Source organism: Macaca nemestrina, chromosome 1 (assembly GCF_043159975.1).
Source record: "Macaca nemestrina isolate mMacNem1 chromosome 1, mMacNem.hap1, whole genome shotgun sequence".
Taxonomy (NCBI): domain Eukaryota; kingdom Metazoa; phylum Chordata; class Mammalia; order Primates; family Cercopithecidae; genus Macaca; species Macaca nemestrina.
This window is the reverse complement of record NC_092125.1, coordinates 211,005,863-211,031,595: the sequence shown is the minus strand read 5'-3', so window position 1 is coordinate 211,031,595 and position 25,733 is coordinate 211,005,863. Positions and strand designations below refer to the sequence as shown.

The 25,733-nt window shown below is 42.8% G+C and overlaps 2 protein-coding genes across 6 annotated transcripts in view; one reads left to right on the top strand and one right to left on the bottom strand.

Annotated features, from left to right (window-relative positions):
* LOC105494413 (lysine demethylase 1A) overlaps positions 1–18,744 on the top strand; it is a 66,762-nt gene extending 48,018 nt beyond the window's left edge. The window contains exons 10-20 of the mRNA XM_071098822.1: positions 3,373–3,515; positions 3,895–3,985; positions 6,053–6,187; positions 6,946–7,019; positions 8,120–8,231; positions 12,363–12,495; positions 14,116–14,303; positions 14,676–14,790; positions 16,571–16,698; positions 17,343–17,489; positions 18,255–18,744. Coding sequence (XP_070954923.1) covers positions 3,373–3,515; positions 3,895–3,985; positions 6,053–6,187; positions 6,946–7,019; positions 8,120–8,231; positions 12,363–12,495; positions 14,116–14,303; positions 14,676–14,790; positions 16,571–16,698; positions 17,343–17,489; positions 18,255–18,440 — 1,452 coding nt within the window. The 3' untranslated portion in view covers positions 18,441–18,744. The remainder of the gene's footprint in view (positions 1–3,372; positions 3,516–3,894; positions 3,986–6,052; positions 6,188–6,945; positions 7,020–8,119; positions 8,232–12,362; positions 12,496–14,115; positions 14,304–14,675; positions 14,791–16,570; positions 16,699–17,342; positions 17,490–18,254) is intronic.
* Positions 18,745–20,251: 1,507 nt separating this feature from the next.
* Positions 20,252–25,733, bottom strand: part of LOC105494414 (leucine zipper protein 1) — a 95,212-nt gene continuing 89,730 nt past the window's right edge. For all 5 annotated transcript variants that reach the window (XM_011762802.3, XM_011762805.3, XM_011762803.3 and 2 more), the window contains one exon: positions 20,252–24,374. In XM_011762802.3, coding sequence (XP_011761104.2) covers positions 24,216–24,374 — 159 coding nt within the window. In that variant the 3' untranslated portion in view covers positions 20,252–24,215. The remainder of the gene's footprint in view (positions 24,375–25,733) is intronic.

Sequence of the window (25,733 nt, the reverse complement as noted above, 5' to 3'; positions counted from 1 at the left end):
GATTGCCAATATTTCAATTCCATTTTGTTGTTATTGTTCCATAATAATTTGTAGAACTAATAGAATCCATGGATTCTCATCAAGGGGAAATAAATGACTTAAAGTATGGGTAGTTTGGGGTTGTCAGGGTAGTCATTTGTTAGTTCCTTTTATTGTCTGGGTATGTTAAATAGAATATTTCTAACTAGCTTGTTTTTAGAAATGATTCTGATTTAAAGGTATTAAAAACACATTTTGGTTTTCTCCCAGTCAGTATTGATTTCCTAAGGGACAAGTATTTTATGTATTATTTTCCAAATATTCCTTTAATTTCCAAGTGAAATTTTAATGTTAGTGGGGAAAAAAAAGCCAGGTTTCAGAGCTATCCCTGGCTGCACTTGCAACATTCCTGTAATTGCTTAGGTGGAAAATGGATGGGGCCTGGTGGCTGACAATCTCACATAATCTCATACAGCTGAGCCTCGGGTTAGAATGGTGTACCGGAGATGCAGTCCTGTCATCTGGTGTCAGTCAAATGTGGCAGCAATCTTTTGGTTTGGTTTTTGTTTGTTTGATTTTGTTGTTGTTGTTGTTGTTGTTGTTGTTACTGTTCTGTGTTTTTCCTTTCCTCTTTTGAGTTTTGCTTTATTCCTCACTGCTTTCTGACACTTCCCCCTCACTCCCCCACCTTTTTTTAACTGCCTTTCTTTTGGCCATTTCTATGCCTTGACTTTCCCATTTAGTCTCCGTACTATCTGTTCCTTATTTCTCTGGTGGTTGCAGCTTCTGAGCTAACAGAATGCTTCTGTCATGCTATGTGTTTAAAGCCTTGATTTTATTGCTGTCATACAAAACTAAATTTGACGTGGCTGTTGGGCTGTTATTTACAGTTTATTTCTCTCTCTGCTGCACTGGTTAAAAGGACACTGTCAAGGTATTTTTTTCATAATTTTTCAAATCATTTTCCTCACTGTTTACAATAACCCATTAAAAGCTTGAAACCTAAATCTTTTCCTTTCAAAGATCCTCTCCATCATACATTCACACTGGTTTGTTGTTGTAGAGTTGCGCCTATATGTTGGGCTGGTGCCATTTGAGTTTTTGTCATTGAAAGCGCGTGTAAAACATTAGGTTTTTTGTGGGTGGTGTGGGTGGACTAAGGGGGAAAGTGTAATGAATCCAGTGGGCTGCTCAGCAAACAGAGGGAGGAAACAGAGGTCAAATTTGGTCCCTCTAACCTTGACAGTGTCCCTTTAAATATTTCTCTACCACACACCCTGGACCCCAGTTACTGAGCCTGAGTGCTGTGTACTTTTTCAGTATGAACTTCCCTATGTGATTGTCATCCTAGTTGCAAAGATTAAAGCTTGTCTGAAGCAAACCATCCAGTTGACGCTGGAAGAGCTTTAATCTGTACCATTTGCACACTTGCGTATTGACACATTCTGCCCTATTGTAGAGGCATATGTGATCTAGTAGTCCCTCTTGCTGCTGTAGCATCCTCTTGCTAGGCATTTTAGAAGCAACACATAGAAATACCACTTTTATACTCCAAGAAAATCAGTCATACGCATTGCATCTGTGATGAATTAAGGTCTCATAACTACCTGGATTTCACATTGAAATGTAATTTGTTTCCTTTTTGAAAGAAGAACCAAATTTAGATTTCCAGAACCGTCTTTTGTAGCATCATTGCAGGATTTGCACTGGAAGTAGCACGTTTCTGAGCAAAATTTCGGCATTGTTTGAGTCGCTCTATATATGACCATCACATATCACATCAGTGAGGAAAAGTAGCTGAAAAAGTAAATGAAATTCCTGACCAAAGGATCTGTCTCTTCCATCAGCTCTCATGGCTGTGTAATAAGAGCAAGCTCTTTTTTGACCATTGAGTTGAATGAGTAATAGGTCAGAGGTTTTTGATCCACCAGTCCTAGGTACCTTCCTGATATAAATGGCACCAAGCATCCAAAGCCTGATTCTCTGCCTCATTTAACACAAACCAGAATATTTTTAGAGATTTAGATTTTCTTTAGGCTAAGGGTAATTCTTTAATTATAAAGACACCCTCATCTCTCCCATGTATAGTCCTTTGGAACTTACTGCTTTGAATGTGATTTAGCTACGGCGTCTCATATTTACAGTTCAAAGGAGAGTTGCAGTCCTCTTTCTTTTTGGGAGCAGATTGCCCTTCTTGCCAGATTCTTTCTGCCACACATTGGCTTATCTCATAGAGTTACTTGTGTGATCAATGAAGGAGCAGAGGCCAGGGTTCAAAATCATCTGTTAAGTTGGGAAGTAGAAAAACTGTGGAGTTTCAAATGAGAGGTAGAATATTATTGGGATGGTCTTGTCAACAGTCAGTTATCTCTGATTGTTAGAGGTCGCTCCTCCTGAGTCTTAGTGTTTACTAGAATTTACTTCCATGTTTTATTTTTGTGTTACCAATTTTAGGTTGACTGTGTAGTGAAATTCTGTGTTTTGAATCACATTTCCCAGCTGATACCAGCCCAGCTTATAACAAGCAATGCTTGCCTTAAGCATATTTTTTCTTTCTCTCACTTCTGCCATGAATTCAACAATAGGATTGCATATACAGTTTACTTTGGGGCTGAATTAAGCAGTAGCAGAGGGGTGCTTGTGAACTAACTGATGTTATCGGTAGGCAGGCACACAGCATGGCTTAGGATCATGGTCTTCCAGCTTGATGAGCTGCTTTGCATTCTGTTTGCTTCATCCACATCAATGAGGAGCCAGACCTTCTGGTCCTTCATTTACTCATAGACTCTCTTAAGAGCTTTGTACATTCAATTCTGAACTTATTGGTGCCATAAAATGTTATTACTGTGCAAAAGAACAAAAGTGCTAGTATGTTCTTATTAGTAGCCATGAATTTCATTTCTCTTTTCCCTCCTCCCACCTGAGATTCATCTTTGAGGGGAAGCAGATACCTTGGGCTTCTTATTTTCCCATCCTGCCCTTATTCTTGGAAGGTCCTCAGATTTGTTGACATAGTTTTTGTTCTCTGGGACTTTTCTAGTGTGTTGTTTGCATGTTAGCCAGCTCAACTTAATGCATGTCAGCTCAGTGCCACTTGTGCTCCATGTGACTTCAGTTAGCACCAGTGTGAATCTTGTGGCTGTTAATAGAGGTAGAGTCCCAGCTCTGAGGGCAGAAGTGGGAGAAGAGGAAATCGTCAGGGCCCAAACATTTCATATCTCATTTAAATGGATTTGACCACTTCATAGAAAAGAAAATTTGAATCATTGTGCTCAAAGGTTTCCCCTTTGAGATACATATTTTGACCTTTATAAACTATAGAGCATTTGTGTTTTCATGGATGGATATGTTTAGTTTTATAAGGACCAACTCTGCTATACTTCGGATTTTCAGGTTCCTAAAGAGAAAGATGAAATGGTAGAGCAAGAGTTTAACCGGTTGCTAGAAGCTACATCTTACCTTAGTCATCAACTAGACTTCAATGTCCTCAATAATAAGCCTGTGTCCCTTGGCCAGGCATTGGAAGTTGTCATTCAGTAAGTACTTTGATAGTGCTTATTGTATAGTGAGTTCCATATGTAAAGATTTGCCATTTATGTTTTAAGTTTTTCTGCAAGTCTTATTTGAGCTAGTTTTTACTTAATTTCATGTGAAACCATTGAATCCAAAATTAAAAATTATTTAAAATTATTATATGATCTCTTAAGGTCCCTTTCACTTCTAAAATTCATTGCTTTTATGGTATTATACTGTATTTAACATAGCCTAGGAAATAATTTCCCACTAGCCAACTTTCTTGTTCCTAAGTATTAGAAGTTTCAGTGGGCCTTGATGCCCTTAAATGTTTTTGATGGGCACCTGTCTTATTTTGCAAAGTTGGCTTTGAGACCGGATTATACATATTGTCTCTCTTAGGTTACAAGAGAAGCATGTCAAAGATGAGCAGATTGAACATTGGAAGAAGATAGTGAAAACTCAGGAAGAATTGAAAGAACTTCTTAACAAGGTGAAATTCTGTATTTTCTTTATAGCTGAAGAAGCTTTATTAGGAGAAAATGTCTTTAGAAATTTTAAAAGCATTTCTGAGACTTTTTTTCTCCATGGAAGAGAAAGTCTGCACAGCTGGGACTCATTCTTAAGAAAATAATGACTAACAAAAGAGACTGTTTTATCTGTCAGTGTTTCGGTGTGGCATTATTGATAAATGTTGCCAGAGGAAACAGATCTTTCCTCTTTTTCTGGTTCCCTTTAGCTCAGGGTTGTCCAATCTTTTGGCCTCCCTCAGTCACATTGGAAGAAGAAGAATTGTCTTGGGCCACACATAAAATGCACTAACACTAATGACAGCTGATGAGCTTTAAAAAAAAGAAAAGAAAAGAAAATTCAGTGTTTTGAGAAAGTTTATGAATTTGTGTTGGGCAGCATTCAAAGCTGTCCTGGGCCACGAGTTGGACAAGCTTGGTTTAGCCATTCTAAAGCTATCCCAGTGCCCTCGGCTGAATTCTAGGACTAGCAGGAGATTAGCTGTACTGGAGCCAAGTTTCCATTGGTGAAGACCAACAAATCAGCAGCCAGTTCATTGGCATAATTACTTCTCTTGAGTTGCCACCACCCCCACCTCTGTTCCCTAGGGCTGAACTCTTAGGGCTCTTCTCTGCCACCACCTTCCAGCACCCCAGGCTCCGGAGCATTAAAGTCCAACCATTTATTTCTCCTCACCCTGCCAGCTGCAAAGGTCACATGAGCTTAGGGAGAAAATAGCCCCTGGAGGGGGCCTTTATAGTGCATACTCTGGGTGTGCCTGTGACTGGACTCTTGCCTCTCACTCTCACTGTGCCTCATTTCTTCATCCGGTCTGATGAAGAGGTCTCCAGCTCACAGTCTTCATGGATTGTGGTAAGGATGAAAAGAGAAGAGTGACTTAAGAACTGCCAAGTGGCAGGATACCTATAGGGTGCCCAGTCTCAGGCTTTGTCACTCTTGGCCTGTGTAGTATCATCAGAAACCTGAAAAAAGCTAACATTAAGAATGGTTCCTTAAGATTCTTTGGCCAGGCACAGTGGCTCACGCCTATAATCCCAACACTTTGAGAGGCTGAGGCAGGTGGATCACTTGAGGTCAGGAGCTTGAGACCAGCCTGGTCAAATGGTGAAACCCCTTCTCTACCAAAATACAAAAAATTAGCTGGGCATGGTAGCACACACCTGTAATCCCAGTTACTCGGGAGGCTGAGGCATGAGAATCATTTGATCCTGGGAGGCAGAGGTTGCAGTGAGCTGAGATTGTGCCATTACACTCTAGCCTGGGTGATAGAACAAGACTCCGTCTCTTAGAAAAAAAAAAAAATGTTATTTGACCTTTTACATATTTAAAAAACACATTATAGGACCAGGCGCAGTGGCTCACGCCTGTAATCCCAGCACTTTGGGAGGCCGAGGTGAGCAGATCACAAGGTCAGGAGATTGAGACCATTCTGGCTAACATGGTGAAACCCCGTCTCCACTAAAAATACAAAAAATTAGACGGGCGTGGTGGCGGGCGCCTGTAGTCCCAGCTCTTCGGGAGGCTGAGGCAGGAGAATGGCATGAACCCGGGAGGCGGAGCTTGCAATGAGCCGAGATCACGCCACTGCACTCCAGCCTGGGCAACAGAGCGAGACTCCGTCTTAAAAAAAAAAAAACACATTATGACAATTTGTTTCAGAAAATCAGTTCAAGTTACAATAGTGGTATTTTCTTTTTTGTGGGTATTAAATTTATTTCAATACTGGGTTTTTTGTTTGTTTATTTAAATTAATGGGACACTCTTCATCCTTCTCATTCATTTTAGAAGGCAGCACTGATCTTAGCAGATAGAGTTGTGGTACCTTTATGTCAAGCCCTATAAGATTTCTTTCCTGTTTCCCAGATGGAATGATGTAGGTTAGAACAAGTATTTAAGAATTCTAAGGACCTTGCACTGTAGCCCTGTTTTGTTGTGATAGCAGTTTTGAGGAGCCAGAAAAGGGTACATGTGATACAGACATAAACTACATTACTATCTGGAGTGGTAAATTTGTGCTTTTCCTTCTTAGATGGTAAATTTGAAAGAGAAAATTAAAGAACTCCATCAGCAATACAAAGAAGCATCTGAAGTAAAGCCGCCCAGAGATATTACTGCTGAGTTCTTAGTGAAAAGCAAACACAGGGATCTGACCGCCCTATGCAAGGTGTGGTATACATACAGGCTTAACTGGTTTTACTTGGAATCCTAAGAAATAGCACAGATCTGGGGAATTTTGGAAAAGAGAGCTACTAGCCAATCACAAGTGCCTTCAGTGCAATGAAGACGATTTGGTACATAGTGAGCCATGGGGATTTAATGGGTTAGTTTGTTTTAAGACCTCCTTGTCCTGCAGAATTCTTATCCTGTCTTAATAATCTCATCATTTTATCTTAAATCTCAGTTTAGCCGTAACAGTTTAGAGTAAGAGTATTAAACATGGACTTCAGAGTCATTTGGGGTCAAACTGTCAAATCCCTAACTTGGAGTCTCGAGCCATGTGACCTTGGACTCCTTAATTGCCTCATCTGTAACATGGTCTTAACACCTACCTTGTAGAGTAATTGTGAAGCTTAAATACAATTATGTATAAAATGCTTACCCAGTGCCAGGGACATGGCATGCTTATGAAATGGTACTTGCTATGATTTTTCATCCCCACTTTGTAGCACACTAATATATTTCTTCTATTATTTTCTCCTGTGTGTGCCCTGCCTCCCCCTAATATTCCAGGCCCCCAATTGTAACTTGTCTCCAAAAACAAAAATCTCTGAGCTCTATCTAACCCCAGCCTAAAATTGAGCCACACTTCCTATACGTGATCCGAAGAGGAAATATGATCCAGACCTTATACTTTGTGGTATAAAGAAACTAGGTAGATATCTGACCCTTCAGGATAACTCAGATTCACTTAATTTTTATCAGGAGTATGATGAATTAGCTGAAACACAAGGAAAGCTAGAAGAAAAACTTCAAGAATTGGAAGCGAATCCCCCAAGGTAAGGAAAACAAACACAAAAGTTCAGAGGGATAGCTTTTACTGTTCTTTCAGTTTGATTTAGAAGGAAAATTGTAAATCATAGTGAGCTTTTATTTATGTTCAGTGAGTGGTTTAAATTGTTAAATAAATTAATATGTGACTACTTGTGAGGTTTCTAAATCCCCTGCTTCTATATTTTAATGTGTCCTAGATACCTAAACAGATTGTTTCTAAAGAGAGAGCCTTTCTCCATAAGATCTGATATTTGGATAAAGATGCAATAGATGGAAATTATCTTTTTTGAGGGGGTAGAAGGTGCTGTTGCTTTATACTTCCATAATTTTGGGAACTAGGTGGGTATTATACTTTATTTCCACTGGGTTTTTGACAGTGAATGCTGGTGAAATGTTTTCACTTGCATCCAGCCTCCACGTAAATCTGTTTTGTTCTGTATTCAAGGATGCTGCCCATCCTTTCTTTTTTTGAGATGGAGTCTTGCTCTTGTCGCCCAGGCTGGAGTGCAGTGATGTGATCTCGGCTCACTGCAACCTCCACCTCCTGGGTTCAAGTGATTCTCTTGCCTCAGCCTCCTGAGTAGCTGGGATTACAGGTGCCGCCATCATGCCCGGCTAATTTTTGTATTTTTAGATGGCGTTTCACCTGTTGGCCAGGCTGGTCTCAAACTCCTGACCTTAGGTGATCCACCTGCCTCGACCTCCCAAAGTGCTGGGATTACAGGCATGTGCCACCGCGTCCAGCCTGCCCATCCTTTCTATAGAGTCTATGCTGTGTGTAAAATATAAGACTTTTTTTTTTTTTTACAACTAATAAGCTTTTATGATATAAGGTAATTTCATATGAAGAATTCTTTTTTTTTTTTTCCCCAGACAAATGAGGCCTACAGGTAATTTGCTTTGCGTAGTGAGCTTGGCACTGCTCTAGACATCAGAGATAAGGAGGTTAATAAGATGGATAAGATGCTACTTTTTGATTTGTAATTTCTTCATATAAGGCACAGCCCTGGCTTAGATTCCGCCACAGTTATTGAGATCACCTACATCACACTGAGAGAACTAGTGATATCTTTTAATAATCCTGTACTCCTTTGTTCTTTTGCAGTGATGTATATCTCTCATCAAGAGACAGACAAATACTTGATTGGCATTTTGCAAATCTCGAATTTGCTAATGCCACACCTCTCTCAACTCTCTCCCTTAAGCACTGGGATCAGGTAAGTTTCCCTTATTTTTTTTGTTGCACATGTCTTTGAGAGAGATTGTAAGAGAAACAGTTAATTTTGTATGTGTGTTTTTAAACAGCTTTAGTAAGAGACATCATTTAAATACAGTGAAATTCACCTATTTTAAGTGAACAGTTTATTGATTTGCCAGATTTCAATCATAAGCCCCCACACAATCAGGATATAGAACATTCCCATCATCCTGAAATGTTTTCTCCTGCTCCTTTGTAGTTAATCCCCTGTGCTCTGGCTCCTGGCCCTGGACAACCACTGATTTGCTTTATCACTGTAATTTTGTTTATTCTACAGTTTCATATAAAGTAAATCATAAAGTACATAGCTTTTTGTGTGTGATGTATTTCACTTAGTATAGTTTTTGAGATGTGCATGAAGTTTTTGAGATTCATCTTTTTTGCCTATATCAGTTGTTTGCCTTTTTATTATTTAGTAGAATTCCATTGTGTGGATGCACCCCAGGTCGCTTATCCTTTCACTGGCGCCTGAATGGGCTTTTGGGTTGTTTCCCTTTTTTGACTTCTAATGAACGAAGCTGCTTAAGAATGTTCATGTCTTTCTCTTGAGTAAATATGAATGGAATTGCTGGGTACCATGGAAAGTGGATTTTTAACTTTATAAATCAACTTCCAAAATATTTTCGAAATTGCCTTCCTACCAGCAGTGTATGAAAATTCCATTTTCTCCAAATCCTCACCAATCTTGGTAATGCCAGTTTTAAAAATGTCAGCCATTCTAATAGGTATAGTAGTATTTACATTTCTCTGATGACTAGTGATGGAGAGCATCTCTTCCTGAGCTTATGAGCCATTCATGTGTCATCTTTGAGTAAATGTCTGCTCAGATCTTTTGCCTATTAAAAAAGTCTGATCGTCTGCTTGTTGATGAGTTTGAAGTTTATTATGTTCTTTAAATTCTAGGCAGAAGTCCTTTGTCAGATTTATGTTTTGCAAGTATTTATTTCCTTCTCATCTGTGGCTTGTCTTTAATTTTGTAAATCTGTCTCAGAGTAAAAGTTGTTTTTTTTTTTTTTTTTTTTTTGAGACAGGTCTTGCTTTGTTGCCCAGGCTGGAGTGGTGTGATCATGGCTCCCTTGCAGCCTTGACCTCCTGGGCTAAAGTAATCTTCCAGTCTTGGACTCCCATTCCTATTTATAAACTTTTTCTTTTAAACTATGTTCTTTTTGTATCCTGAAAAAATCTTTGTCTTACCTGAGGTACAAAGATTTTATCCTGTGTTCTCTTGCAGAAATTGTATGGGTTTAGCTCTTATGTTTAGGTCTATACTCCATTTTGAGTTAATTTTTGTGTATAAGGAAAAGTAAGTGAAAGGTTCATGTTTTTCCATATAGTTATGTAATTATTATTCCAGCACCATCCTTTTCTTCATTTCTCTTGGCGCCTTTGTTGAAAATTAATTGGCATGTAAGCATGAGTATTTAAGGTTGTCTTTTCTGTTAATTTATATGTCTATCCATATGCCACTATCATACTGTCTTGTAAGTTCTCCAACTTTGTTCATTTTTGATTGTTTTGGCTATTTTAAGGTACGTATTTTCATAACAGTTCAACTTGTCAATTTCTACAAAAATCACTTTCTGGGATTTTGATGAGGAGTGCATTAAATTTCTAGATCAATTTAGGGTGAATTGCCATCTTAACAATATTGAGTATTCTTATCCTTAAATACAGTCTACTTCTCCAAAAATGGTTTTCTTTCATTTACGTCAGTGATGTTTTATAGTTCTCAGTGGGCAGGGCTATACCATCTTTTCTTAAATTTCAGTGTGATTTACTCTTCAAGTGAGAAATCACAGGGCTTCTTGAACCAATCTCTAAATCTGAGACTTTGACCAGACTAAAGCAGTATAGGCTGGGTATGGTGGCTCACACCTTTTTAAACCCAACACTTTGGGAGGCCAAGGCGGGTGGATCAATTGAGGTCAGGAGTTCAAGACCAGCCTGGCCCTGTCTCTACTAAAAATACAAAAATTAGCCAGGCGTGGTGGCAGTCACCTGTAATCCCAGCTACTTGGGAGGCTGAGGCATGAGAATTGCTTGAACCCAGGAGGTAGAGGCTGCAGTAAGTGGAGATCACGCCATTGCACTCCAGCCTGGGCGACAGAGCAAGACTCCATCTCAAAAAAAAAAAAAAAAAAAAAAGGAAAAAACCAGTATGGAAGTAAATTATTAAATTTTTACTTATATATTTTAATTTACATTGTACATTTTCCTAGTAAAAATTATTTTGACAGGCCGGGCGTGGTGGCTCATGCCTGTAATCCCAAGCACTTTGGGAGGCCAAGGCAGGCGGATCACCTGAGTTCGAGACCAGCCTGGCCAACATGGTGAAACCCCATCTCTACTAAAAATACAAAATTAGCCCGGCGTGGTGGCACATGCCTGTAGTCCCAGCTACTTGGGAGACTGAGGCAGGAGAATTGCTTGAACCCGGAAGGCGGAGGTTGCAGTGAGCCAAGATCGTGCCATTGCACTCCAGCCTGAGCAATAAGAGAAAAACTCCGTCTCGGAAAAAAAAAAAAATTATTTTGACTTCTTAATCTTTATAAATAATCTGTTATTTTTAGTGTTTGAAGAGTTGAACTTGTTAAAGTCTTGCAGAACTACCGTTCCTTTATGATTTTTCATGTAAATACTAAATTAGGCCCTTCTATTCATTGATTTATCATTTGATGTTTCAATATTGTGTCTATTTGTAATAGTATAAAATTTTAAATGAGTGATTTCAACTAGAGTGTTGCTGCCAGCCCAGCATTTTGATCTAATTTCCCCGAGAATTTCATGAAATTAGAAATCCTTACTAGCTTACAAAAAAAAATGTTATACAGAAAAATTTTCAGTAAATTCAGAGAAGTAAGATCATTTTGGGGATCTTTAAACCAGGTCAAATCCTGACTTTTTTTTACTGTGTGGACTGTCTTGGGCCACTCTTTATGATCCTGGATTACCTACATCTAGTTTGACTGACTTGGTTTTGGAAATCTTCCTCAACTTAAAACCTGTAAATTTAAAGCATAAAAACGGATTTTGCTCTCAGGTAAAAGAAAATGTAATCAGGACTGTGACCCTGATATCCTTCAAGTCTGTAATGTATTCAAAAGCCAGATAAATACACGTGATGTTTAATCATCTGGATTTCCTAGATTATCATTCCCCCTACCACCTCCCTACCCTAACCACCATAGAAGATCCGGACTTAGTGGTATTGGACTGGGATGATAAAAACTATCCAGGGAAGGCCAAGCGTGGTGGCTCATGCCTGTAATCCCAGCACTTTAGGAGGCTGAGGTGGGTGGGTCAGGAGTTTGAGACCAGCCTTGCCAACATGGTGAAATCCTGTCTTTACTAAAAATACAAAAACTAGCTGGGTGTGGTGGCGCATGCCTGTAATCCCAGCAACTACTTGGGAAGCTGCGGCAAAAGAATCACTTGAACCCAGGAGTCTGAGGTTGCAGTGAGCCGAGATCATGCCACTGCACTCCAGCCTGGATGGCAAAGCAAGACTCTGTATCGGGGGGAAAAAAAAATCCAGGGAAGAAAGAAACTTCCCTAATCTCACTGCCCAAAGATTTAGGGACATTTTGGTGTTTTCTCTTCTTTCTTCAGTTTCCTTTGATAACTGTAACTAAATACTGAGTGATTTGTTCTTTAGTTTGCCTTAAAATATTGACTGTTGGCCGGGCGCGGTGGCTCAAGCCTGTAATCCCAGCACTTTGGGAGGCCGAGACGGGCGGATCACGAGGCCAGGAGATCGAGAGACGATCCCGGCTAACACGGTGAAACCCCGTCTCTACTAAAAAATACAAAAAAACTAGCCGGGCGAGGTGGCGGGCGCCTGTAGTCCCAGCTACTCGGGAGGCTGAGGCAGGAGAACGGCGTAAACCCGGGAGGCGGAGCTTGCAGTGAGCTGAGATCCAGCCACTGCACTCCAGCCTGGGTGACAGAGCAAGACTCCGTCTCAAAAAAAAATATATATATATATATTGACTGTTTCCAGAAGCTTGTGTTTTCATTGTTGTACAGAACTAGGTGCAAATGACACAGATTAAGAAAAGGTTGGAAATATGTTCTTTTCTCTCCTCTTTAGGATGATGACTTTGAGTTCACTGGCAGCCACCTGACAGTAAGGAATGGCTACTCATGTGTGCCTGTGGCTTTAGCAGAAGGCCTAGACATTAAACTGAATACAGCAGTGCGACAGGTTCGCTACACGGCTTCAGGTATGTCACTGCTTTACAAAAGGTAAGAGAGAACTCTCCTGAAACAGGACTGATCTTTTGTTAGGTATGAACTATCAGGTACATTTCCTGATAGAGTGTTTAAACTATGACACCATAGGTAAAAACTGGCATTTACAGACAATCGAGCCTATAGAGTCTTTGGTTCTAACCTTATCATTTTATAAACTGGGAAACTGAAGCAAGTTTTAGAGTTTCCAATTTGAGCTAGTTGGATATTACTGGTTGAGCATCCCTAATCTGAAAATCTGAAATCTGCAATGCCCCAGTGAGCATTTCCTTTGAGCACTATGTCAGTGCTCAAGAAGTTTTCCATTTTGGTGAGCCAGTGAGTTTGGATCTAATTTTGTTACGTATATTCATAAATACCAGAATTTTGGCACCTGGGCTCCAGTAGGACCCACCCCTTTTATTTCACCATCCGCATTTTGGTCTTTGGATTCATTTTGGCCTTTTCTATTCAGCTGGGCTAATTCGCTTAAGTTTGGTTCCTAGTTCTGGAGCAGTCCTGCTAATAAGTTGACTTCTTTAGAGATAGTTTCCCTGTGCTTGCTATGGGGATAGGCTCAATACTCATTATTATTGCTGGTTTCAGACTACATTTAATGTAAAGTGCAGGCAACTGTTGCATTTTGAACTCCTCAAGATAGCTAGTCATCTCCCACTCCGAGAACCCATGTGTGACTGTGTAGGCATGAGAAATGGAGACATAGCCATCAATCTTACCCCGCGCTGCCCATTTCCTTAGAGTTACTGAGATCACCACAGATGTTTTGGTTGTTTCTAACAATCAGTGAAACAGTTTTCCATTTAATTTTCCCATCAGAGGCAGCTTCTAGTTGACAGTGCTGAGAAGATCTGCAGCCTTGAGCCTTTTGCAGACAGACGGAGAACAGTGAGAATAGATGTTGTGCCATTTTCTGTAGTTCTGCAGCCACAGAAAATGAGCATGTACTGAGCTTTCATATTTGAGATACATATATATATCTCAAAGTATATATGGTATATAAACAGACATTCATTAAAAAATAAATGAGGAAAATGATGTTAACATAATTTCAGTACCCTCTCTGAGGTCAGCTTTGAGCTCATTCATACTCTGACAAGCTGAGGATGACTCTACATTCTCAAGCATAGCATGCTCCGCAGTGTTAGGCTGCATCCCCCAGATCTGCATCACAGCCTTCTTGTAGCATTCTTCTGTTGGTTGATAGTGAGCAACTAACCACAGTCAGAAGACATTGGTTCTGTTGGGATGAGCATTTTACTCTTTATTTTTGGTCTAAATGTACTTAACTTGAGTAAATGGTAAGGTCCTTTCATTAGTCTAGATCACCAGTGTATCGGGAGGGTAGTGTGGGGATGACAATCAAGGATTCTGAAGTTGACTACGAGGGTTTGAATCCTGGCACTTATTACCTGTGTGGCCTTAGATGTGTTATTTCACCTCTACCTCAGTTTTCTTATGTGAAACATGAAGGTAATGAAAATAGAAAAATGAGAATTGAGAGATGGATGTCCATCTGTTGTACACTAAACGTTCAGTGTCCTTATCAGTGCCATATTCATCACCACTAGCCTTCTCCCACCCAACCTCTGCAGGATGTGAAGTGATAGCTGTGAATACCCGCTCCACGAGTCAAACCTTTATTTATAAATGCGATGCAGTTCTCTGTACCCTTCCCCTGGGTGTGCTGAAGCAGCAGCCACCAGCCGTTCAGTTTGTGCCACCTCTCCCTGAGTGGAAAACATCTGCAGTCCAAAGGATGGGATTTGGCAACCTTAACAAGGTAGCTTGCCTTAGACACTTCCGTCTACAGATCTAATGTACAAATAGCAGTCTTAGTCATTTACTTGGTGAGGAGGGGCCTTGCGTTTTTGGGCATTTGGCTATGCTCTCAATTGTGACATCAGGGCTGAGGCATGTCAGTTGATTCTCTTCAGTGTCTAAGTCTATCATCAAGTGTCTGTTCATACGGACTTACTCTTATGGGGTCATTTCACAAACTCAAGCCTATAAAAAGAGGATCGTAAATGTCATCCTAAATAATAAGAATTTCTGGGCTTATTTTGAAAGCAGATTAGAAGAGACTTCAAGGAAGTCTGTTGAAGCCAGTATTATCCGGCCCGTCACTAGCTCATGTGCTTCTTTCTTACGGTAGGTGGTGTTGTGTTTTGACCGGGTGTTCTGGGATCCAAGTGTCAATTTGTTCGGGCATGTTGGCAGTACGACTGCCAGCAGGGGTGAGCTCTTCCTCTTCTGGAACCTCTATAAAGGTAAATGCCTTCTAATTTTAATCTTTTCCATATCCTTACAGGAATATAGAATTTGAAATATTTGGGATTTTCTCAATATAGATGCCTTAATTTCTCTCTTTATTAACTCAACAAACAATTCCTGAAATATCTTCTAGGTACTGGGGTGTAAAAATACCTGCCTTCGAGGAGCTCCCAACTTAGGATACAGTAAGCGGGGAAGCAGCCTTAGAACAGGGCAGTAGGTGGCATGACGGGCTGAACGCCCAGGTTACTGGAGGTCCACTCAGACTGGAGGGACAGGCCCAGGGAGGCTTCCTACCAGGGGAAGCTTGTGTTCCTCATTCTCAGACTGACTTGCCCCCATTCTTTGCTTGCTTCTCTTACAATGTATTTAAGAAATTCCTACCTCCTGTTCAGTTATTTTCTTCTGTAATTGGACTTAACTCTATGTAGACTTAAAGTATATTTGTACACCACCTCATTCCCAGAAAAGGCTGTAAAAAGAAGACATTGGCCTTGTCACTGCAGACACATCAGCTAACTGGCTTGCCCCCCATCCCCAGTTCTTTCCATTACTCCTCATTGCCCAGTGGTGAATGGTCTTTCACACCCCAGCGCCTCTAACTTCACAGAGGGGGAACTTGGCTCCCTGAGCACATTGCTTTCTGACAGCAGCAGCGTGTCTTTTCCTCATCCAGACTGTCAAGTCCTGTCAGTGCCAGCCTTATAATGTCTTGCAAACCTATTTACTTTTTTCTATTGCCTACCTCCCAGTCCAAGCCATTCTTACCTATTGCCTGGACGGTTACCAATAGCTACTACTGCTATTCCTGCTTCTTTTAGCAACTTTCTACTGCTGAAAGAAAATGTTCAAACTCCTTATCTTGGCCCATGCTAAGGTTCTTCATTATCTAACTCATCTCTACTTCCTTGTCCATCCCCAGGTTCCAGGCACATTTGGCTGCTCTCACATCCTGGAAGACACCATGCTGTTTTCTGCTTCAGAGCCTCTACATGTGCTGTGGTCTAGGCCTGGGGGGCTGCTTCTCCCCCCACCCCCTCGACCCCACTTCCTTCACAGCCTGCCTTATTCAGCATTCAGGTTTTGACATAAACGTCAGTATTTCAAAGACTTCCAGGACACACACATCTCCATTGCACCAAATGTAAATTAAATTTACCCCCGTATGCTTTTCCCTATAGCCTACTTTTTCTTCATAGCTTTTATCACAGTTAATAATTATCTGTGTAATTTTGCATCTGTTGCTCTATTGGAGTATATAGTTTATAGCTTTTTTATCCCCCTTTTCTAGTAGTGTGCCTACCACCTATGTCTGTTGCATAACTATTCACCAGATGGGTGACTGAAGACAGTCCTGGGCTTGGAGGGGCCTGGGATGGCTGAAAGGGATGTAGCCATTGTCATGGAGCTATCTAAGGTAGTCAAGCTTAAGAATTCTGTGCCAAAGTAAAGGGATGCTTAATAATTCCCTTTTATTAGCAAGATCTGAAATTGTATCTTTGGAACTCTGCTGTATTTTGTCAAGTTAGAAGCAGTGAGGTGCCTGTGAATCTTACTTCACTCTCTAGTCTGCCAGCTCCTAGTGGCTGGTTTCTGGCGACAATAGTTCCATAGGCTGTTTCAGAAACATAATTTGTCTCTTTGCATTTCAGTGGTGCTGCTGTATGTGTCTTGTCATCAGATTTCAGAGCACCAGGAATAAGGTGGGGCCTGATAAGGACGTTTTTGAGGAAAGTCTGTAGGAAAACCCTAGAATTATCCTTTCTGTTTCCCCAGCTCCAATACTGTTGGCACTAGTGGCAGGAGAAGCTGCTGGTATCATGGAAAACATAAGTGACGATGTGATTGTTGGCCGATGCCTGGCCATTCTCAAAGGGATTTTTGGTAGCAGTGCAGTACCCCAGGTAAGTAGATAGGTGAGGTAAGCAGGGATCTAGGCTTCAAACTCAACCAAAGTTTAATGTATTTGCAGCACGTTCTTGGTCAGGACAGTTTAAGCTAGAATTGAGGTGTGTGCCTTTACATGAATATTAATGTTTGGAGTTCATGGCCTAAGCATGGGGTTCAGAAAAGCCCCCCAGAACAAGAGCTGGGGAATCTGAAGGCTGTTAGCTACATTTCTCCTCTGGCTTTAGAGTCACACCATACCCGACATTTTAGACAAAATGGCCAAACTCCAGTGAGTATCTCTGGGAAGTTTTCAGAGAACCTCTTGGTACTTTTTCCTGTTCTTTGAAATACTTTAACCCCTTAGGATTCCTTTGAAGGGAAGCATATTGTGAATTTATAAAAGAGAATAAAGGCCGAACCCTGTGTAGATCTCTAGATTCATAGACAGGAAGGCAACATGGAGGCATCCTTCCTGTCTGAAGTCCTTTTGTCCACGTCTATTTTAAAGCAGAGCATTCATCACTTGATCACTGGCTCTCACATCTGTTGCCCTTCTTTCTCTCACTTACATCTCCACCCACCACTGCTTTTCCACCTTTCAAGGATTGATTTGTCCTTGGTATATCATAATGACTTTTGCTCCTGGTTTTTCTTTTAGCCCAAGGAAACTGTGGTGTCTCGTTGGCGAGCTGATCCCTGGGCCCGGGGCTCTTATTCCTATGTTGCTGCAGGATCATCTGGAAATGACTATGATTTAATGGCTCAGCCCATCACTCCAGGCCCCTCGATTCCAGGTGCCCCACAGGTGAGAACTGGCAAACTATCTGGGCTTATTTGGGAAGAGGCCCTGATTTTTTTTTCAGATTTTAGTCATTCTATCTTCGGACCTTTCAGATAACCAAGCACAGAGTTAAAAGGATGGCACCATTTCTGATTTCTCATCATTTGGTTTTGTAAATCTAGGCAGCCTGCATTCAGAATGGAGGAGTCCAGAGTATAAGTCAAGTAACATTTTTCCTTATTCAGGTTTTCCCCCTAAAAAACAAAACCATTTTTAATTGCACTTCCATTTTGTAATGGCTCACAGGATTGCTGCAAGGTCGCAATTACTAGGGGCTTCCAGGGCATTCCTGAGAAATAACCCTGGGTCCTTATCTAGACCCTTATGCCAGACCCCACTCCAAGAGCAGTAAGAATTCCTCAGTGTCATAGCCCAGACCTGCTCTGAGCTGCAAGGCTGAAGTGTCCCTGATCACCAAATGTCCTGTGCTTCAGGGTAGTGAGGCTCCCTCCCAGAAGGTACTAAGGGAAGGACGCTCTAGAATTGGGTATCTAAACTGATGAGAACACGTTAAGCATCACTTTAGGACCCCGAGGCTAGGTGGAGTTTTACTGTCTCATTTCTCCTTGTCAATTCTTGGAAAATGCCTACTGATAAGAGAGACTCAGATAGAATGATGAATAGTAATTGGGGGGTCAGCCTTCACAAGGTCAACAGGAATTTAGTAATTTAAGTACAAGAGTAAAGGTGTATATGCAGCCTGCCAATTTTCTTTTTCCCCTAAAACAGCCGATTCCACGACTCTTCTTTGCGGGAGAACATACAATCCGTAACTACCCAGCCACAGTGCATGGTGCTCTGCTGAGTGGGCTGCGAGAAGCAGGAAGAATTGCAGACCAGTTTTTGGGGGCCATGTATACGCTGCCTCGCCAGGCCACACCAGGTGTTCCTGCACAGCAGTCCCCAAGCATGTGAGACAGATAACATTCTAAGAGAAGAGGCCCATGTGCCTGTTTCTGCCGTATTAGCAAGGCTCTTCTAGCAATACTAGATCCCACTGAGAAAGTCCACCCTGGCACCTGATCGGCTGCTGGAGCTCCTGATTTGACAAGGGAGCCTCCCTCCTTTGAATGACCTAGAGCATAGGGAGGAACTTGTCTATTAGTTTGGAATTGTGTTCTTCATAAAGACTGTGAGGCAAGTGCTGTGAAGTAACATCTTAGTCTCGTTTTTTGTTTTTTTTAATATATTTTGAGAATAAAAGTTCATATAAAATTGGCCCTTCTGTTCCTTTGGGTTGGAGTTACATACAAGATGGGGGCGTTACTCCTTTGGAAATGCCAAGTTTATCCTATGACAATGGTAATATATGTTTTCTCCATGTTTAAATAAGGAAGATGTTTATAAGAGAAAAATGGTTTGATCAGGTCAGAAGATAAGGTGGGGGGCGGTCCTGTAGAAGCAGTGGATTTCCTAGTCAGTGGGACTAGACTTCCCCACTGGGGAGGGGTGTGGTGGTGTGCCAAGAACATAGGTATTAGGAAACTTTGGATGAACTTTCAAGATAAAACAAGAGTGAAACAAAGTTTGAGCCTTTGGGAGACGAGTCTGCCTTTATTCCTGATTCCCTCCATGGGTACGTGCTAAAACTTCCCAATTCTACGAAAGCTGTTGGTGTACATTTTGGGAAGCACACTACGTAAGAGCAAGGGCTTAGGTAACAGCTGGTTTAACAAATTGCCACAAACTTAGTGGCTCTTAAAAAAAAAAAAATCTACAGTTCTGGATGCTTAAAGTCTAAAATGGGTCTGCAGGGCTGCATTCATTATGGAGGCTCTCAGAGTGGGGAGGATCAGTTCATTTCCTTGCTCTTTTCAGCTTCTAGGGGTGGGAAGGCTTGTGGCTCCTACCTCCATCCGCAGAGCACCTAACTCCAATCTCTGCCTCCATCATCACATTGCCTTCTCCTATAGTCAAATCTTTGTCTCCCTCTTAAAAGGATATACCTGTGACTACATTTAAGGCCCACCTGGATCATCTAGGATGATCTCCCTCATCCCAGAATCCTTACCGGCAAAGTCCCTTTTGCCCATATAAGATAAAAACATGTTACATGCTGGTTCCTTACCAGGGGCTCCTGACAGATAAACTCAGTTACTACAAATCCAAGTAATGCCCCTTAAATGTGGTTTTATTCTTAGTATGAGTTAAGGGACATAATGTATATTGTTGGTCTGACGGGAAGATGAAAACAGAGAAGGCTTTTTCCCCCCCCTAGTCTTAAGAATTCGTGACAGTATGGAAAGAATCTGCACACCAGGATCAGGGCAAGTGGCGGAACTGATGAAAAGGTGAGGGCTGTGCACAGTGCATGGACCTCGGCATACACCTGCGTCTGAATCTCAGTTCTGCGATCAACATTGTTACTTCACGGGGATTAGCTAGGGTATCTAATCCGGGGTAGGTCTCTTAAGAGTTTTTGTTTTTTAAACAGATGGCATAGGCAGCTTGAGAGAGAGATGACTATCTGGCAACAATGGGCAAGCCTGAAAATTAAATGTTGCAAAGAAATAGCTGCTGATTATAATTCTAGTTATGTGGGTCCTACGCATGTCCTTTTCTAAGCCTCAGTTAATGTTTCCAGTCCTTGCAGTGTCAGTAATTGGTTAGGTAAAATACCCAGTTTTAAGCATCATACAATGAAATACACTAGAGCTGCATCAATGCATAGAAGACAGATACACAGGGATGACATTAACACTCGCATCACAGACTTGCACAGAGTATATATGGAAACGAGGGAGCTTTATTGGTTACATATTGTACTGCAGAGCCAACAGAGAGCATTCGCGCCAGAGGATACATGCAGACAGGCAGCTCCAACGATACACATGCACCCAAGGAGCCCTGAGCCACTGCTTTGCCCTGGTTTCCAGCGACAGGTTCCGGCCTCCTTGGTCCCATGCTTGGAGCAGGAATGTAGAAGCTGCTGCACCTAGACTCCAAGGGGCAGGGGTGAGACCAGAGCACCTGCCTGAGCAAGTAGGTGTGGACCAACAGACTGCCCCCAACAAAGGGGCCTATAATGCAATAACAGTTTATTTGAGGGCTACCTTCTTAGCCCTCTCAATCTTTAAAATACAAAAAAATAGACTTTATTCTCTTAAAAATACATTCCATTCAGTATGTTCTGAGCTGGGAAGCAGCAGGAAAATAGGGCCCCTTTCTCCTATGATCTTGGTTGTGAGGTTTTGAGGAGAACCCTGTTCCCCACTCGGGGTATTCAAAACATAATCCCTAAAAGCAGCTCTTTCCAAAGCAGTCTTGTCAGAGAAATAACAAAACCTCCTAACAAGGTAGCCAGGGACCCAGCCTCTGGATCCCCGTTCCTTTATTGGGAAGTGGTAGCACTTGGCACTGACCCACTAAATATAAAGAACTAAAAGTGCCCCAGGACGACAAGTCCAAGAACACTATAGCGCCCCCCACATCCCGAACACTCCAACAAGAGGGGGTTATTTTTGTGCAAGCTTGCCTGCAGCTGAGGGTGAGGTGGCATCCTTGGCCCCACTGCAGATCCCTTTAACCCACACTGTGACTCTTTCATTGCCACCCAAAAGCAAAAAAACCGCCACCGCTTATTTATCCACCTCCAGCTTTCTCTGGTTTCGTGTCAGAGTGGCAAAAAAACAGCAGCAGGTGGAAGAGATCAGCTGCTGGTACTAAGCCAGCTCCACTCCCTCCAACCAAGCAGCTCTATTGCCAGGTCCCCCAACTCACTAGGAACCCTCCAACAACCATACACCTGCCAGTAAAATTTAAGAGCCAAGCTATGGAAGAAACTTGTCGTAAAAGTGGGTTTGCTGACTGGGGGCAGTGAGACTATTTGGCTTGATTAAACAACTATCCAACTACAGGTCTCCCCTCTACTTGGAGGCTTCCTCCAGGACCCCTGACGATGAGGCCTGGGTCCAAACAGTTACACCTCAGTTGCTTTCCAGAAACATGCCTCCCAACTTTGGGATTTGAGAGCCAGCCTTGCCAGCCATTTGAAGCCCAGAGAAACTGAGCCTCCAGCCTTTACTTGCTATTACTACGTTATTTTCTGCAATGCTGAGGACATTTAAAAATAAAATCTATCTAGAAAGATTAAAGAAACAAAATATCCTGAAATAACTGTTACAATCAAATCCTATTGCACTCAGATTTCAAGATGACAGCCCCAGCAAAAGGGCTTCACAGCTGTCCCTCTTCCACAGGACATTTTGAGTAGCAGCAGATGTTGGTGCTGCTGAAATGTGGAAAGATCCAGACTTTGGCACCAGGAGCTATATAGCACCAGAATCCAGGGCTCCAACACCCAAACATAAGAATTATTGGCGAGATCTTTTTAAGCATGGCTTGGCGCCCTTCTGTTTCCATCAGCAGAGAAGAGCCACAGACTTAGTTTCCTATACCTTCAGTTGACCACCACGGAGGTTGATTTCCTTTGAACTCTCAAGGTTGCCAACCAGTGAAGGAGAATGGCAGGGAGGCCGCAAGTGAGGGACGGCAGCCTTGAGTGAGCTAGTTTCTGGCCAGTGAGCCAGGAGAAGCAGCAGGAAGAGATCCTGGAAATAGCATCTTGAGCATTAGAGGTGGGGATGTGGAGAGGAAAGGCAGGCCACATGACAATGCCTTTAGATTGACAACTCTAGGAAACAAGTATGAGCAATAGATTCCTGTCCCTGAAAGTAAGGTAGGTGCTCCCCAAGCCTCCTCACTGCCAAATCTGATGCAGACAAGGGCAGGATGAACACTGATTCCCATGCTGAGTGAAGGCAGGGAAGACCAATTCCTCTGGAGGAAATCTTGAGTCTTCCTCTTGCCAGGAGATTCATAGGAGATGCACAGGAATAGGAGATGCACAGGAATAGGAGATACACAGACTTGGGTACTTTCCATAACATCTAGACTCCTAGAAAGCCAGGAGATACTGTGTGGCACTGGACAAGGCTGATGCCACAAAGAGCCTCAGAGACCATCCGATCTAATCCCTTCACTTTGCAGACTGGGAAACAGGCCCAGGGAGCTTCTCTGAGCTCATCCCCATGAGATGAAACATGAGGAAACTAAAAAACAAGGCCCAGAAAAACAATTGAGGGCAGGGGGGAAGAACCCACATGGATGATACCTTCCAAAAGCAAAAATCATCCCATACTATTATACTATTTACCTGAGAACAGGTAAATCATCCCATACTATTACAGATGGTGAAAACAGGAGAACCTCAGAATACCAGATTTGGTGCCCTTAGAGATCATCCATTTCAAAGAACTCATTTTACAGACAGGGAAACTGAGGCTCCAAGGCGGCAATGACTCACCCAAGGTCACACAGCAAGGAAGTAAAGCCATGGGGAAACAAATACAGCTTACCAGACTGCTAGTTTAATGTTGTCTCATTCTGAGGGCAATAGTGTCTGCTTCATAAAGGTAGCCTTTGAAAGAGGATCCCTCCTTTGAATTGAAAGAACGCTAAAGAAAAAGCAGTGCCAAGAATATACAATTCTTTTAAACTTCCCCATATGACTGGTATAAGGAACCTAACCAATTTATTTACGTGGCTTTCTGAAAGGTTTGCTGCATTTGAACTACATAAACCTGAGGCCCTCAATGGGTATGTACGTATCACCTCTCCTCCAACGAAGTCATCATGATAGTCGACTTGCAGAAATCCGGGGCCCACTTCTGTAGGAATGCATCAGCTTGGTAAAGTGCGATGCCTCCTCCATGGGGGACGGAGGAGGAGGAACAGGAGGGAGTAGTCTCATAGTCCATGCCTCTCATGGAGCTATTGCTTGTGGAGTGACTAAAGGTGAGTCACTTCGGGTCTGCTTTCCCCCGTGCTGGGCACTTCCTAGAAGGCAGAGGATGCTGGGTGAGGCCCAGCTTAGCCTAGGGATTTTCCCAAGGTGGAAACAATGAAGAGAGAGCAGGCGATGCCAGCAGCATTACTGGTGCTCGGGAAAGAAGATGCATGAGGCTTGCCCCAGGTGCCTTTGAAAGGTGAGCAGAGAGAGCTGGGGTTGGGGAGGGATGATGTCATTCCAATGGGTATCCGCATGGATATCTGCATGCTCTGCTTCCAGGAGACTGGTCAGCCAGGGGCCAGGTCAAACTTCAACCTAAAGAGTAGTCTCAATCCTTCAGAGGCAGCACAGACCCCTTTCTGCTTTAAAAGGCTGCGGAAAAGAACGCCAGGGAGAAAGAAATGAAAGCCCCCTAGATGGAGCTGATGGCTGGTAAATCTTACGGGGTACTTGAGCCCACTGGGCAAATGAGGAATGAAGTGGATATAGTGAGACTGAGAAATCAGAACATTAACCACACAGACAGGGGCTGTCTTAGGATCCAGAAACAACCCACCAAGGAGCCGAGAAGAACTTTTGACTCCTGTGGTGTGGTGGGGACTTTATCTTCCCCCGTTTGGGGGCCAGAATGGTCCAACTACTTGGTTGACAGGGACAAGGAGAGAGAGAGGACTCGTGCATTGGGGAAGGTTGGGCCTGGGTGACTGTCCAGCTTGTAGTCTCTGATTCCCTCTGGCCAAATGGCAAAAATTACCTGAGCCACAGCCCAGCTCTACCACAGTTTCCCAGCCAAGGCTTGTGTCTTGCCTGGTTAACTGGCCTTGGATCCTTCATGGGGCAGGACAGTGGAGAGAGCTAAGAAGCAGGAGCAGAGGGCAGACAGCAGACACCTAGCGGGTTCAGTTCTCTTCAGCACAGGGCCTGGTTGGCCGTAATTGTTCCTCGGCCCGTACTCGCCCAGGCTCTGGCAGCCTCTGTTTCCCAGGCAGTTCAGACGGATCCAGGGAGTTGTGCAGTTGCCTGTAGACACTAAGTGTACAGTCTTCCCCTTCTTCCTCCTGTGCCAATAGATAATAAAAGTGCACTGTGGAGATCAGTAAAGTGAGGAACAAGACACCCTCACCTGCTACCACAATGGGTCCCTTCCAACCTAGCAGAGGCAGATATAGCCCAGACAGGCCATAAGTTAACTGCAAAGATATGCTTTTGCCTGAGTACGGGCCAATATGTAAGTTCCTTGGAAATCGGGTAGACCGGGAACTCCAAGCTGCTAGGAACCATCAGGGTAGGCTAGGAGGAGGCTCACAACAGAACAGGAGCCTTACAGAGGACAGAGCCTGGAATAGGTGCATGGGACTGGTACCCCTGAGGAGGGGCCAGCAGTCTGAGTTCTGCACGTGCATGCAGGCTGCATGATTCTGGGGATGAGACCCATCCACATCCTTGGTGGGGAGCTGAAGAGAGGTCCGGACAGCTCTCTTCCTCCTTCCCACATACAAACTACCAGAAAGCTCACATGCCCGTCTCTCATCCTTTTTCTCTCCTCTTAAATGTCCAAAGCTTCTGGGGCCCAAATAGCTGTCTTTCTCCCTATTCCTAGAATTCTACCTTTTTTTTTTGAGATGACGTCTCGCACTGTCTCCCGGGCTGGAGTGCAATGGCACAGTCTCAGTTCACTGTAACCTCTGCCTCCCGGTTCAAGCAATTCTCCTGTCTCAGCCTCCCAAGTAGCTTGGATTACAAGCACGTACCACCCCACACCTGGTTTCTTTTGTTTGTTTGTTTTTGAGACGTCATTTCGCTCTTGTTGCCCAGGCTGGAGTGCAATGGCGCGATCTCGGCTCACTGCAACCTCCACCTCCTGGGTTCAAGTAATTCTCCTGCCTCAGCCACTCCCGGGTTCAAGTAATTCTCCTGCCTCAGCCTCCTGAGTAGCTGGGATTACAGGCATGTGCCACCACACCTGGCTAATTTTGTATTTTTAGTAGAGATGGGGTATCACTATATTGGCCAGGCTAGCCTTGAACTCCTGACCTTGTGATCTGCCCACCTCGGCCTCCCAAAGTGCTGAGATTACAGGTGTAAGCCACCATGCCTGGCCAGAATTCTATCTTTTTAATGTTCTCCTTGGTTCTCCCAAGCAAATGCAGATCAAAGAATAACATAGGCATGAGTGAGAAAGGTTAGCAGAGTAGAAAGAACATTGGATTTAGAGACAGGAATCTTGGATTCAAGTCTTAGCTCTTCCAGTAATTAAGCTGGGTAACCTTGGGTAAGATATTTTGTGTTTCTGACCCTTAGCTTCTATATCTGAAAAATGGGGATAGTATCTGCCCCCAGGCAGATATTCAAGGGACTGAATGACACAGTGGGTAGTGAAGTACTTTTGTCCAGTGTTAAGTACCCTGTAAAGAGTC